Source organism: Lissotriton helveticus, chromosome 6 (assembly GCF_964261635.1).
Source record: "Lissotriton helveticus chromosome 6, aLisHel1.1, whole genome shotgun sequence".
Classification (NCBI taxonomy): Eukaryota; Metazoa; Chordata; class Amphibia; order Caudata; family Salamandridae; genus Lissotriton; species Lissotriton helveticus.
Genome location: NC_136067.1, coordinates 428,041,801 through 428,054,746, shown reverse-complemented (window position 1 = coordinate 428,054,746; position 12,946 = coordinate 428,041,801). Strand labels below are relative to the sequence as shown.

At 47.4% G+C, this 12,946-nt stretch overlaps 1 protein-coding gene across 1 annotated transcript in view; it reads left to right on the top strand.

Annotated features, from left to right (window-relative positions):
• TRAPPC12 (trafficking protein particle complex subunit 12) overlaps nt 1-12,946 on the top strand; it is a 1,039,319-nt gene that overhangs the window by 965,395 nt on the left and 60,978 nt on the right. Inside the window, exon 9 of the mRNA XM_078647874.1 lies at nt 446-544. Within this exon, the coding sequence (XP_078504000.1) occupies nt 446-544 (99 nt within the window). The remainder of the gene's footprint in view (nt 1-445; nt 545-12,946) is intronic.

The window sequence follows — 12,946 nt, the reverse complement described above, 5'->3', positions numbered from 1 at the left end:
AAGTTTATCACTGTAGAACTTTGGGTGGTAGAGCAATACATTTTCATCATTCAAGCATTTTAAAGGAGAAAGGCAGGGCTTTTCCAAATTCCCTTGTAAGCCAGACACTGATCCAAAGCTGCTTAGTCATTCTCTGCTTGGTGCTACATCTGTTCCCACATTGCTGAGATATAACAGCACACCATTGACAAACAGCTGTATGAAATGAGGTACTCCAGCTACATCTATCCCTCTAGAGATTGGTCATCTGAAATGTTAGGAGGGAAGTCATTGGATTAGGAGTCTTCTGTTTAGTCAACTAAAACAAATAATTTGTAATAGTTCAACATCCAGAGCAATTGAGAAAAAGAAATTGTGTGTTGATTGTGGACAGCATATACAGGAAAAAGTGACAGAATGGGAAAAAATAACAAGTGTGTAACATATTCCTCTTTTTCCCTTTTAGGACTATGTGCTTGCCGTAGATGCGTATCACACCGTCACCAAGTACTACCCGGAGCAAGAGGCGCAGCTTCTCAGTGGCATTGGCAGGATTTTCCTTCAGGTCTGTTTGCTTACTTCTTTATCAGTTCATTTTAAATTATTTTTTGCTTAGAAATTAACAACGACAATATAAGAACTTAGAGGTTTTGTATTCACTTTAGATTTGAAGCCTTAGTACAATCCAGTAGTAGATTAAAGTAGCTGTGGATTTTTACAAAACACTGAGTGCAGTAGACCTCCAGCCAGAGTTCTCTGGGATAACCCGGGCTGGGAAGGATACTGTGCTGTGGAACAGGACTTAATGAGGTTAAGTAGATAATCCTCCTAGCTGCTCAGAACAGTGATTTGAAATGCAAAAAAAGAGATGATAGACCTAGAGTCCAAGGGAAGGAATAAGGGAGAAATTATCACGTTAACCAATGCTAATGTTTTATGTTCTCCAGTGGAAGGCCAGTCAGTATAAAGATAATTTATCGATTACACAAGAGCATTCGATAAAGTTGGTCAGCATGCTCTAGAGGTAAGTTAGCAACATTAGTTATACTGCCTACCGTTTTACGCTTGATAATGGAGAGTATTGTGCAGGTTTTTCAAGGTTATGATAAAAGCTTGTCTGCCAGACTTAATGCAAACAGCACATTAAAACTGGGGTGCGTACTTTCAACTCTACTGGTTTCTATTTTTTGCATCTTCATTGGATTCTTAAATGAGCATATCCTGATATATTGATTGGTCGGCCTCTCCATAGATTGCTGTAGGCCGATACTGTAATATTTGGTTCCACTCCCAATTAGCTTCCAATGAGATTTAAATGGCTTAAATGAATTATCTGTTAAACATTTCCAAAAATCTAAATTTCTAAAAGTAGTAATTTTTGCAAAACGTTTTGTAGGCTTCTTGTGCGGTTGTAGCTACCAGGTATTGAGGGGGGTGGCAAGAGGCACTCTGGTTGATGTAGAGTTTAAAAATGATGCACGCTTGTTTAAGCTTTCTTCGGGTTTCTAGGGTGAGCCAGTGGAGATCCCTTACAATAGACGAACTGTAGTTTCGTTTCCTCATATGTGCGACTAAGACTTGCTGTCAAGTGAAGATCGGCTTTGATTTGTGTTTCATGAAGGCTTTGAAGTGCCACCCAAGATCTAATTACAAAGTTTCTACTGGCTAAACCAGTCCCTATTCTAGGGGATAGAAGTTGCTTGGTTCGAAAAAGGATTTAAGTTTTTTTAAACTGAGAGGCGTGGGTCAAACTTTTTTTGATGTATGTATGATTTATAAAGCCATAGACAGATTAGAGTCAATTCACATACACACCAATTTGATTATATTGGCCAAATAAGGTGAGAGTTATAAAATTGTCACTATGCAATTCTCCGAGCCAACCTGTGTCAGTGGATAAGAATGAATTCCGTTTTCTCCGGATTGATGTGGAAAACGTTTGAAGCCATCTGGGTGTCTCAGTTTGGAAGGCATTTTTTTTAGTGCACAAGTGTCTTGAAATGACGGGATTTTAAGTGGACATGTAAGTTGTTTGCATATTGCTAAACAGCCACCCCGCCACATCCATCTTGATTCTTAAAATGCTCAAGTCCAGATGGAACAACTTAAAACTAAAATAGACTTCTGAGGACTATCACGTGCAACAGTGAATGAATGAATGAAATAGCACTTACTTATAGAGCGCGTAGCTACCTGAAGGCTTCCCAGCGCTGGAGCGGAAAAACTAAAGCCTCAAGAGTCCCTTAGGAAAAAGCCATGTTTTCAGCAGCTTACAAAAGGCCATGTGATTGTGTTCCTTTCATAGATAAAGAGGGAGGGAGTTCCATAATTTGGCGGCGTTGTACGAAAATAGCTGGCTGCTTCTTCTGGCCCTTTTAATTCTGGGGACGACGGCCAGGTGTAGCCCATCAGAGCTCAACATCCTATTTGTTCGATTGGGCTGGACCATCGATGAAATAATAGCAGGACCATTTCCTCTTATCATCTTATGGGAAATGCACAGGGCCTTGAAGTAAACACTCTCCTGGACCGGGAGCCAATGAAGAGATTTCATGGCAGGTTTGGCCGACTACCGGTACGGAGTCACCACGAGAATCCTTGCGGCACAATTCTGCGCTGTTTGGAGCTTGGCAAGGTCCGAGTTTGGAGCGCCAACAGTGGCAAGGCCCAAGGTGAAGTTGCCCACCCTTACCAGCTGCTTGAGAATTGTTAGGAATAAGGAGACTCAGTTCAGGACTGCACCCTTGAAGCACATGTAGGTCTTAAGAACTACCTTTGTTGATAGACTGTCTCAAAAGCTGCTGATACATACAAAAGGATGAGGCCGCAAGCATCGCCATCAACCAACCTCAAGTGTTTGTTGTCCAAGATTCTGGTGTTGCAGGTTCTCTGCTGCAGGCTCTTCAAAATCCAGATTGGTTTGCTGCTAATAATTTGTTTTTGTCAATGCGTGGATCAGGTTTATTGGCCACACATTTATCAAGGACCTTACCCAGCAGTGGCATATTTGTCCCCAGCCAGTAGTTAACTGTTGCCTTTGGATCATATTTATGTCTCTTTCTCAGGGGAGTAATGTGTCTTGTCTTGAAAGATTAAGGGAGGATACCTTCTTTCAAAGTGGTATTTATCAGTCGCATCACAGACCACGAGATAACCTGAAGTTTTTTTTGTTCAAGGTCTGATTATTGAATTTTAGATCAAAGGGAGGAACAATAGTATAGCACAGGTGCCATTGCGAGAATAGGAGACATCAACTAAGCAGATACAGTACAGAGACAGCACAGATACATCACTCTGCCATGCCTATTTAGAGACCTAAGAGGTATAGTAGAAGCCCTGTAAAGGCAAGGTCTGATCTATGGAGACGATGTGTTAGGTTCAAGGGACAGTCCAGGTACATTAGGCACCGAGCAAAGGGAGACTGTTCATAGGTAGGGGGACGAACAAGGAGTGGATAACATGGAGATAGAGGACTGGGGATGAGACGGGGAGCTGGAGGCCCCCTGTAGGTCGCTCAAGGCCCGTAGTCCTGTGAGATAGTGGGTGGGGGGGTAAGGGGGCAGTATTATGTTAAGCATGACCAGCTGAGTCATCGAAGAGGTGTATCGCCCTATAGTATGGGGGGGGTTGGAAGTATAAATATTCCAGGCGAGACATGTATTGGATGAGGGGTGACCAAAGATGTTGGAATTTCTTATCTTGGGACTGAGTCATTTTCAAGAAACTTAAACTTAAAGCTTTTTTTGAGAAGGAAAACAAAACTCAAATGACTCAGACCCAAGAAGGGACAGGCCTACGTACCAAATCCACCTTCGTACCACCACCACATACAATTCCGGTTGAAATAACAGCTTTTGAACGAGCAATCTTTAATGATATTGAGAAGATGGAAGAAAGGAAACCCTTCTACAATATGAGCAAAACTGAGACAAAAACTTTGAATGAACTAAAGAACTGCAGCGAAATCGTAATCAAACCTGCTGACAAGGGGGGTGGCATAGTGGTACAGGATAAAACAGCCTACTGCTCTGAATGCCTACGCCTACTTATGGATAACAGAAATTACTACCCTTTGACTTATGACCCAACACAGGATTTGAAACTAGAGATAAGATCTCTGGCGGATGCGGCTGAATCATGCAATTACATCACTAAGCATGAGGCTGAATTTCTCACAACTAGTGAAGAAAAAATACCATATTTCTACGTATTGCCCAAGATGCATAAAAACAAACTCCCTCCACCAGGTAGACTGATTGTGTCGGGCATTGGTTCCCTACTGGAACCTCTATCAAAATATTGTGACTGTTTCTTCAAGAACATGGTGCAGAAGACTGAAACCTACCTAAGTGACGCCAAAAATCTTTTAGGTCTGCTGAAAGATGTCCAGGTAGATGCAAATACCATTCTGGTGAGCTTCGACATTGAAAGCCTCTACACCAGCCTCCCCCAGGATGAAACCCTTGAGGTCCTGGGTAGAGCGCTGGATGAGACCCTATGGACACACACCACTCCCAAACATTTCATTTTGGAATGTGCCACCTTAGCACTCAAAAGAAACTTCTTTGAGTTTGAAGGCAAACTGTATTTGCAGACAGGGGGTACTTCCACGGGAAGCACTTTCGCTCCAAGCGTAGCAGGAATCTACGTCTTTGAATTCGAAAATAAATTCATCTTGGGCAACAACAACCCTTTCGCACAGTATATCATATTCTGGAAACGATACATTGATGACATCCTTGCCATTTGGCGAGGACCCGAAGACATCCTGAATGTATTCATAGTCTGGATCAACACCTGTGACAACAACCTCAGATTTACTCATGCTACTGACAGAGAGACCATGGTATTCCTTGATATTGTCATCACAAAGGAAGGGAGGAGTCTAGAAACCAGAACCCACCATAAGCCTACTGCTAAAAATAATTTGCTCAAAATTGACAGCTTTCACCCTAGGGCACTCAAGGAGAATTTACCCTATGGACAGTACCTCCGGCTTAGGAGAAACGGTAGCAAGCTAACAGACTATCGCGACCAGGCGAGAGACCTTACAAAAAAACTCAAACACAGAGGGTATCCAGACCATATATTGAACAAATGTCAAAAACGTGCTCGCAACCAACCACGAGAGGCACTCCTAGAGGACCAAAGCAAGACGAACCAGGACCCTCCCCTTACCTGTGTAACCACATTCAACACGTTGTCAATCCAAGACAGCAAATCAATAAACAAACATTGTAGTATCCTAAACACTGGTCATCTACGGTGGGGGAAAAACCCTTTTTTCTTACAAAAGAGCCAGAAGCATTAGAGACACACTGGTTAACACTCGCCCGAGGCCAGAACTGGAAAAAACAACCACAGTACTAAGTGCATGGGGCCTCCCCAAAATAACTGGTCATTATCCCTGTGGCAATTGTAGCGTTTGCCACTTGGCTACGGCAACAAAAACTCTCAACTTGGAAGAAGGCAAAGTGTGAACCCAAAGGTCGCACACAAACTGCAATAGCAACAGTGTGGTGTACATAATAACCTGCCCGTGCGGCCTGCGCTATGTGGGCATGACAGGACGGAAAGTGAAGCAGAGAATCTGCGAACACCGCAGCACGATAGATGTAAAAAAGTGACCACTAAACTAACTGAACTTTTCCTCACAAATAACCACACTACCAATGACCTAAGATGGACTGTGATAGAAATGCTGGAACCTGGACTAAAAACAACGCAACGTCTTTTTGAAAAGGAACAACGTTGGGTTAATAGATTATCAACCAACACTATCGGTCTCAATGACAATATACCCTGGAACACCGTGAAACAAAGATAAAGGGTGTGAGCCCTCAGGCACGCTCCTGAAAACCACCCTTAAGACAATAACAATAATTCTCCTGATGCTTCTCAAAAATATATTCGGTTTCCCCCCGCCTTTTTGCTGATTCATCCTTCTGATCTTGTCATAAATTCAAACATAAAGTTCTTCATATGAGTGACATGTTGGACAATACATCTGTCATGAATAAAAAACTGAACTACATTCTCTTCCCAATATTTGGTTACAAGGGAGTGAGGCTTGGGGCATACACGCGCTTGTGTTCACTTTGACGAAACAATAAAGAATGTGAATTGACGTGAAAGATAGGACAGTTTTCGGGATAATCTTCATTTTATTCCATTCCCTTAGCCACGTCAAGATCCGCCCCCTCGCGCTACACGGACTCACGGTCACATGACTCGCGCGTCACGTGAGCGGAAGACTAAGACTGCTTTTAAGCCTGCGTAATCTGTTTACGGACATCCTCGGGACTCCGTGAGGACGGTCCATAGGTGTTCCGGCGGGCTGCAGCATTACTAATTGTAAGTACTAAAGGCAGATGGGTAGGTCTCTACGGTTTAGATAACCACCCGACTACCGCTCAATGTACCCTGCATAACTCACTCAGTGCGAACAAACAGCACTGATAAACATTCTCTTTTCCAACAGAATGATTTTGTTACCAGCCCCTGCACGGCTTTCTTGGGGCATTACTTGACTTAGTTGCCCGTGAGTCTGTTTACTTTTGTTTTATATGTTGGCCAATGACGTCACCTTGGTTCTCCCACTATTCACGTTCTTTGTATGTTAATCATATATACACGCTCACTGCAAGAATGTTTGGAGTGACTTTTGTGATGCTCAACCTATCACATATGTATACGCTCACTACAAAAATGTTTGGAGTGATACTTGTGATGCTCAATCTAATATAATTTTGCCTAAATCCACCATTAATCACGCACTACTGATAAAAGGTGGAGCCTGACACCCACTTCTCCTACTATGAATGCGAGTGGGTATGCACTAACAATACAGGGTAAAAAAACCCTATAAACAAGGAAAGGCTTGGTATGCATGCATACACAGTATGATACAAAATCTAAAACAAAATGCATGTGGAAGCACTGAGCCTCCTAACTCAATGTGGAGAAATGGAAATAAGCAATGCTACAGAAACAGCATACAAATGTACACTATTTATGCTGTTTTATTTTCTTTCAGAATTTTTTTTTTACCTTACAACAAAGCTGTGAGCTGGCTGAATCGTAAGTACACGGTCTGGCAATTTTGTGGATTCAGGGTTGGATGCGCCTTAGCGTGCGTAGTCCACCCGTTTCACACATTTTGGTCCTGACGAAAACCTTATAAACTTTTATCCAAGGTTGAAACATGTTGACCATTATCTATCACATAATACACTAATACCTTTTGGCCAGTTAAGCCAACACAAGTATCTCACTTTGTTTTTAATTTTTGTCTTGTAAACTCTTGAATAAATTTGAGGGAGTATTACAAAGACAACTTTTTAACTTCACTGATTCACTGTCACACATTTCACAAAACAGCCTGCTCCGCTGTAGTTACAGGCGTCGAAGCACACCTAAATGGCAGTCGGCCATTGTGGTGGACCCCGATAATGAAGCATGTCACCAACCAGGGTGGTGAGTGAGGGGTTTCTTAAACAAAGAAAGAATTCTCTCTTTGTTATATTTCTCTCTCCACTTCTATAAGTCACTAGGGCGCTTTGTCCTGAGGATACTCCCTCTTGTGTTTTTGATATATAACCCAAGGGGAATGGGAGTTTGATCCCGACAATCCCTTACTCTCTTTGTGTTTACACGCAACTGACGTTTTGCTCACAGTGTGGGGTGCTGTTTATCAGTGCCTTCCAGCGCGACAATCTCGTCCATAACCTTGGCCTCGAGAAGACGCTCCTCTCTGGTCCTAGGTATGGAGATAGAAGTCAGCACTCCGCGTATGGTGGCTTTGAAACCATCCTGTACGACAGATGCACATGTGAGTGGATGGAAAATTCCTTTGTGTCTGAGTGGAGGTACCTCGAGGCGACAGCCAGGCATTCGTCCCAAAGTTCTTTTTTGAGTGTCCCTGACATCGCCCCTGGGCCCTGGATATGGGTTGCCCCCATGGGACCCAGCTGGTGCTGAGGCGTATGAATGTATCTTGTATTTGATTAGGCGCGTATAGGTTAAGGAGTGTCAGGGTATCTCTCCCCCTTTCCACTGTAAGAGTGAGCTATCTCCCATCTGGATCGCTAGTTTAAGAACTTTCGTGTAAACACCTCCCTTACTGAGTATGGCGACACCCAGAGTCTTAGTGGTTGTGTAGGCTCAGTGTTGGTGCGGTTATTTGGGGTGAGCCATAACGGGACAGTCCGTGCAAAGGAGATGAGTCTCCTGTAAGAAAATAATGTCAGGGTCATATTGTAAAAGATAGTGCCACACATGAGTTAAGCCCTCGGACGAGGGAGAGCAGTTTGCTGTCATGTGTGGTGCTCCTAGGGCTGGATGGGGTGCGAAGAACAGTCAGTTGGGCAGGGGCTGCAGAGAAATGCCCCTCCCCCACTGGGCCCAAGGAGGAATATGAATGCTGTAACGGAGAAGGGACCTCGAGGGGACCGGGTGGGTGCGTGGGAAGGGCTTAAAGGGGCCAACAGGACACAACCATGTGAACCACTATATAAGGGGTCAGGAAGAAAGTACCGGACCCGAGTTCGGTGAAACCCTCGTGGAGGAGATCTTGCCGTGTGCGAGGGTGGCCAAAGGCAATTCTGGTAACCAATAGTATCAGTTAGTCGATCCTGTGAACATATGGAGAGCAAGAGAAAAACAGCAAACAGTAAAGAATAACAGTTCCGGCTCCATGCCCTGGGCCCTGCTTGGTCAGCTGCTGTGCGCAGAGCTGGAGAGCTAGTAGGACAGCAGCTTACAGGGAGGCAGCCCCGGGTGTTTGAGTCAACTGTCGTCAGTTGAGGAATGCGCCTGTTCCAGCTTCATTTTTTGGAGGTACTCAATTATGTCCGCCTTTGCAGATTCCATGGCTTGAGTGGTTTTGACGCGGCGGGAGCGGCCTTTCCGCTGGACCCTGCACCATTTGGGCTGCCAGGAGTCTGGGTGTATGAAAGAGGAAGAGGGAGGACGGCTGCCCCTCAGAGTCCCCCAGTGAGGCCTAGGAGGGACCTGGCCTCTGAGAGGGAGCAGACCTGCTTTAACCTCTGTTATGCCTCTGGGGTTTGTGGACTCTTTACACACTGTACCTTATTCTGGTCCAGTATATATAGCGTCACTTTCTCCCGTTCCAGGTGAAAAGCAATCCGAAGGGATGGGCCCACTGGTTGCGCAAATGTTCAGTTATCAGCTTGAAGTCCCATCTCTTCTGCAGGGTCAGGGGGAAGAGATCTTGAAAAATCTGTTTGGTGTGGCCCCAGAACACCAGGTCCGCATTGACCTCGCTGTCCAAAGCACAGTTTCCTTGTCCTGGAAGAAGTGGACCCTGGTTAGTATATCTGGTGGTACATCTGGGCGCCCTGAGGCGGAGCCAACTCGATGCGCTCTATCCAAGACCAGGGTAGTGGCCTCCGACTCCCCACGAATGGCCATCAAGAGGTCCCTGGTGAAGGATATGATATCCTCCTCCTTCCTGAGGGATGCCCCTAATCCGAAGGTTGTTGCGTCTCCCCTGATTTTCCAGATCCTCCTACTTGGCCTGGAGCTTGAGTTGTTACTCCTGTAGCGCTACCCCGCCTCCATAGGTCTCCTTGGTCCTCGGCACGGGAGTCAACTGTGCATTCCAGGTCGTCAACCCTGTCTCCCACCACTGCGACGTCTTTGCGCAATTCGTTGAGGCAGCTTTTGAAATCCGTCTTTAGGGAGCCCATCTCCTGGCGTATGTCAGAGAGGAACATTTCCATGTAGTCTTGCTTTATGGGAAGGGCAGCAGCTGATGTGAGGGGTTGCGGGGTAGACTCTTTCTTCGTGCCCACATCTGTGACACCTGTTTTGGCCTAGAGGGAGTCCACCGAGCTGTCTTACTCTGGGCATGTCAGGCAAGTCCACTGTTTTGTGGCCTGCAATAGGGTGCAGGAACACAGGCAGCACGACCTGGGTGTCAGCGGTTTGGGCCTGGTGGCTGGACACAGGAGTAGCCCCCTCGGATGCAGGATAATTGCAGTAGAGTATAAACGGCCTTAGGCCAGGCTCAGATGCTGGAAGAATAGGGGGGGCCAGCACCCAGCTGGATCAGCACATAGCAGTAGTCTGGGGAAAGAGCACAGCAGGCATCAGAGCCTTACACCCCTGCCGCCTCTGGCGAGGACTATGCTTAATGCAGCCGAGTCCAGTCCAAAGGCGATGAGGGCCATACTAGGGAGCAGCAGGGATCCCGCGCAGATGCGGGCGTAAAGCTAGCCAGTTCAGTGGATGTGAGGAGTCCGAAGGTAAAATGTAAATGTAAATGTCATGGTACTTATAGAGCGCACTGTCACCAGACGGTCACCTTGCGGCGTCGCCTATGCGGCTTCCCGGCGCTGATACTCATACCGCTGTGGAACCCCTCCTGGCTTTCCCTATGAAGTTTCCACTCCTGGGCACCCCCAGGGTGAAGCCAGGCATCCTTAGCGCTGTTGGGGCAGGTGTGGAGGCTAAGCAAGCTATTGCCCAGAGTTGCAGCGTGGGGCCCGTGATTAGAATAGGCACCGAGGCGAGAATTAACAGGTCCGAGGAAATTGAGCCCGAGACCCCGCCGAGGCGGGAATCAAACCCTGGTCCCTGGCCAGAACTCTGCATCAGGGTCTGCCGCTCTAACCATTGAGCCACACTCCTCCACCCCACTCCTGCAGACCCCTACTGGGGTGTCACTCTGTCAGGACCGATTCTGCAGCAGGAGGTCGTGAAGCAGGAGGGCACAGTACCTCGTTGGTGGTCCCCAAGTGCAGTCCTGGCCGGTCCTCCAGCTGACCCTCACTGTGTCCACGTGGTCCAGTCGTGTAGCTGAGGGCTGGCAGGGGGCACCGCAAGTCAGGCAGCAGGCCAAAAGTCAGCAAGGTGTCATGTGGGTGGCTGCGGGGAGCGACGCAGGTCAGTGCCCTCGCCCGGTAGCAAGGCAAACCGGGTAGTCCAGTGCAGATGGTGGTGGTGGATCCAGCGGGCGCAGCCGTGGCAGTGAGGCCAAGGATTCATGAGACTTAGGAAGCCTTGGCTGAAGAAGGCTCTGATGCCCCTGCAAGCCTGACCTCGCTCCCCTCAGGAATGCCGCGTCTCAGGGTCGCCAAAGCAAGATAGCATCAGCGACCCCCAGCACTGAGAAGTCAAAGTCAAGACCGGGGGTCCGGGAGCTCAACGGACCCAACAGCAACCTAAATGGCCACCGCCAGCACAAGAGAGGCCCCGGCGCCCCAGCAGGCTAGAGCAGGCGCCCTCCAGCAGTGCAGCACTTCGGATCTGCTGAGGGCAAGATGGCATTGGCGATGTTTGCGGCCAGGGCCGGCTTTAAGGCAGTGTGACCGGTGCGGCCGCACTGGGCACTGACCTAGATTGGGGCACTGACCTTGGGGAGGGGGACGGGACGCTGTGTATAGCAATAATGTAGGTTTTAAAAGCACCTGCTCCAAATTCCCTTGTGCATCCAGTTTCCAGGCAGCAATTAAAATGTCATGATAACTCTTATGATTAATGTTCATGCTAGAGAGAGAGATTAGCGTTTTGTCTAGTGGCAGTTTTTACTCACTGTAAAGGTAGCGCAAAAGAGTTAATATGCCGGCTGCAAAAAAACAGATCTGTGTTTTATGTGGATAGCTGAGTGGATTAGTAAAGTCCGCCTATACCAGCGCTTTAAAACAAGTGAAATGTATTTGAGAGGGTATATGAAGAGATGAGGGCCACCACTATACGAATCGCGTCTAATCACACCCCATTCGGACATCACGGAATACCTCGGTACTATTACACTGCCTGAATTGACTGAAGACCAACAGGATGCCTTAGGTATGCCTCTCACACCAGATGAGTTGCGCGAAGCCATTTTCGCCCTCTCGAATGGCAAAACTCCTGGCCCGGACGGGCTACCGGCCGAGTACTACAAAGCATACTCTGACATACTAATACCGGCACTACTCCGGACGTACTCTGCGGCTCTGGAGGACCCGTCCCTGCCCCAGTCAATTAATGAGGCGACCCTGGTATCTCTCCTCAAGCCGGGCAGAGATAGCACACGTCTCGGCTCCTACAGGCCCCTGGCGCTTTTAAATACAGATGATAAAATACTGGCATCAACACTGGCCCGACGACTGGCGCCACTAGTGCCCAGTCTCGTGCACGAGGATCAGAATGGCTTTGTGCCTACCAGGAGCACCTCACGGAACATAAGAGGATGTTTCGGGTGCAAGAATATGCAGTGCGAAGATGGCAGCGGTCGGGGTGCTTGGTCCTGGATCTGGAGAAGGCCTTCGATTCAGTGGAATGGCCCTATTTACTGGCTACACTGCGTAAATTCAATCTAGGCGATGACTAAATGGAACTGGTCGGCCTGCTGTACAGACGGCCTGCGGTACGAGTCCGCATGGGCAACCTACTATCACCTGCCATCAAAGTTAGGCGCGGCACCAGGCAGGGATGCCCGTTGTCTCCATTGCTTTTTTTCATTGGCAATGGAGCCCCTGGCGGAATTGCTGAGAGGCAGGGGTGCAGACTGGGGAATCCCGTTAGCGGATGGGATACACATGGTCTCGCTATATGCGGACGACCTACTCCTATACGTCAGGGACCTGACCCTCCTACCGCCGGAGTTATCGGATATCTTCCGAACTTTTGAGGCGATGTCGGGACTCAGAGTAAATTGGGCTAAGTCGGGGGTGTACTCGTTCAGCCCTGATACCCCGGAATCCGAGATCAAGATCAGCGTTCCGATACTTGGGGGTGCATATTTATAGAACCTTACCCGACGTGCTAGATGGCAACCTGACACGAGCCATCACATCCATACGTACACAGATTTCCTTTTGGAAGACCCACACGCTGAACGTACCAAGCAGAGTGACATTGGTGAAAATGATTGTGTTGCCAAGGTTGCTATACTATTATGCCAATATCCCAACGTATGTCCCGGCTAGTACATTTAGGGAGTTGGAAACAATGATCA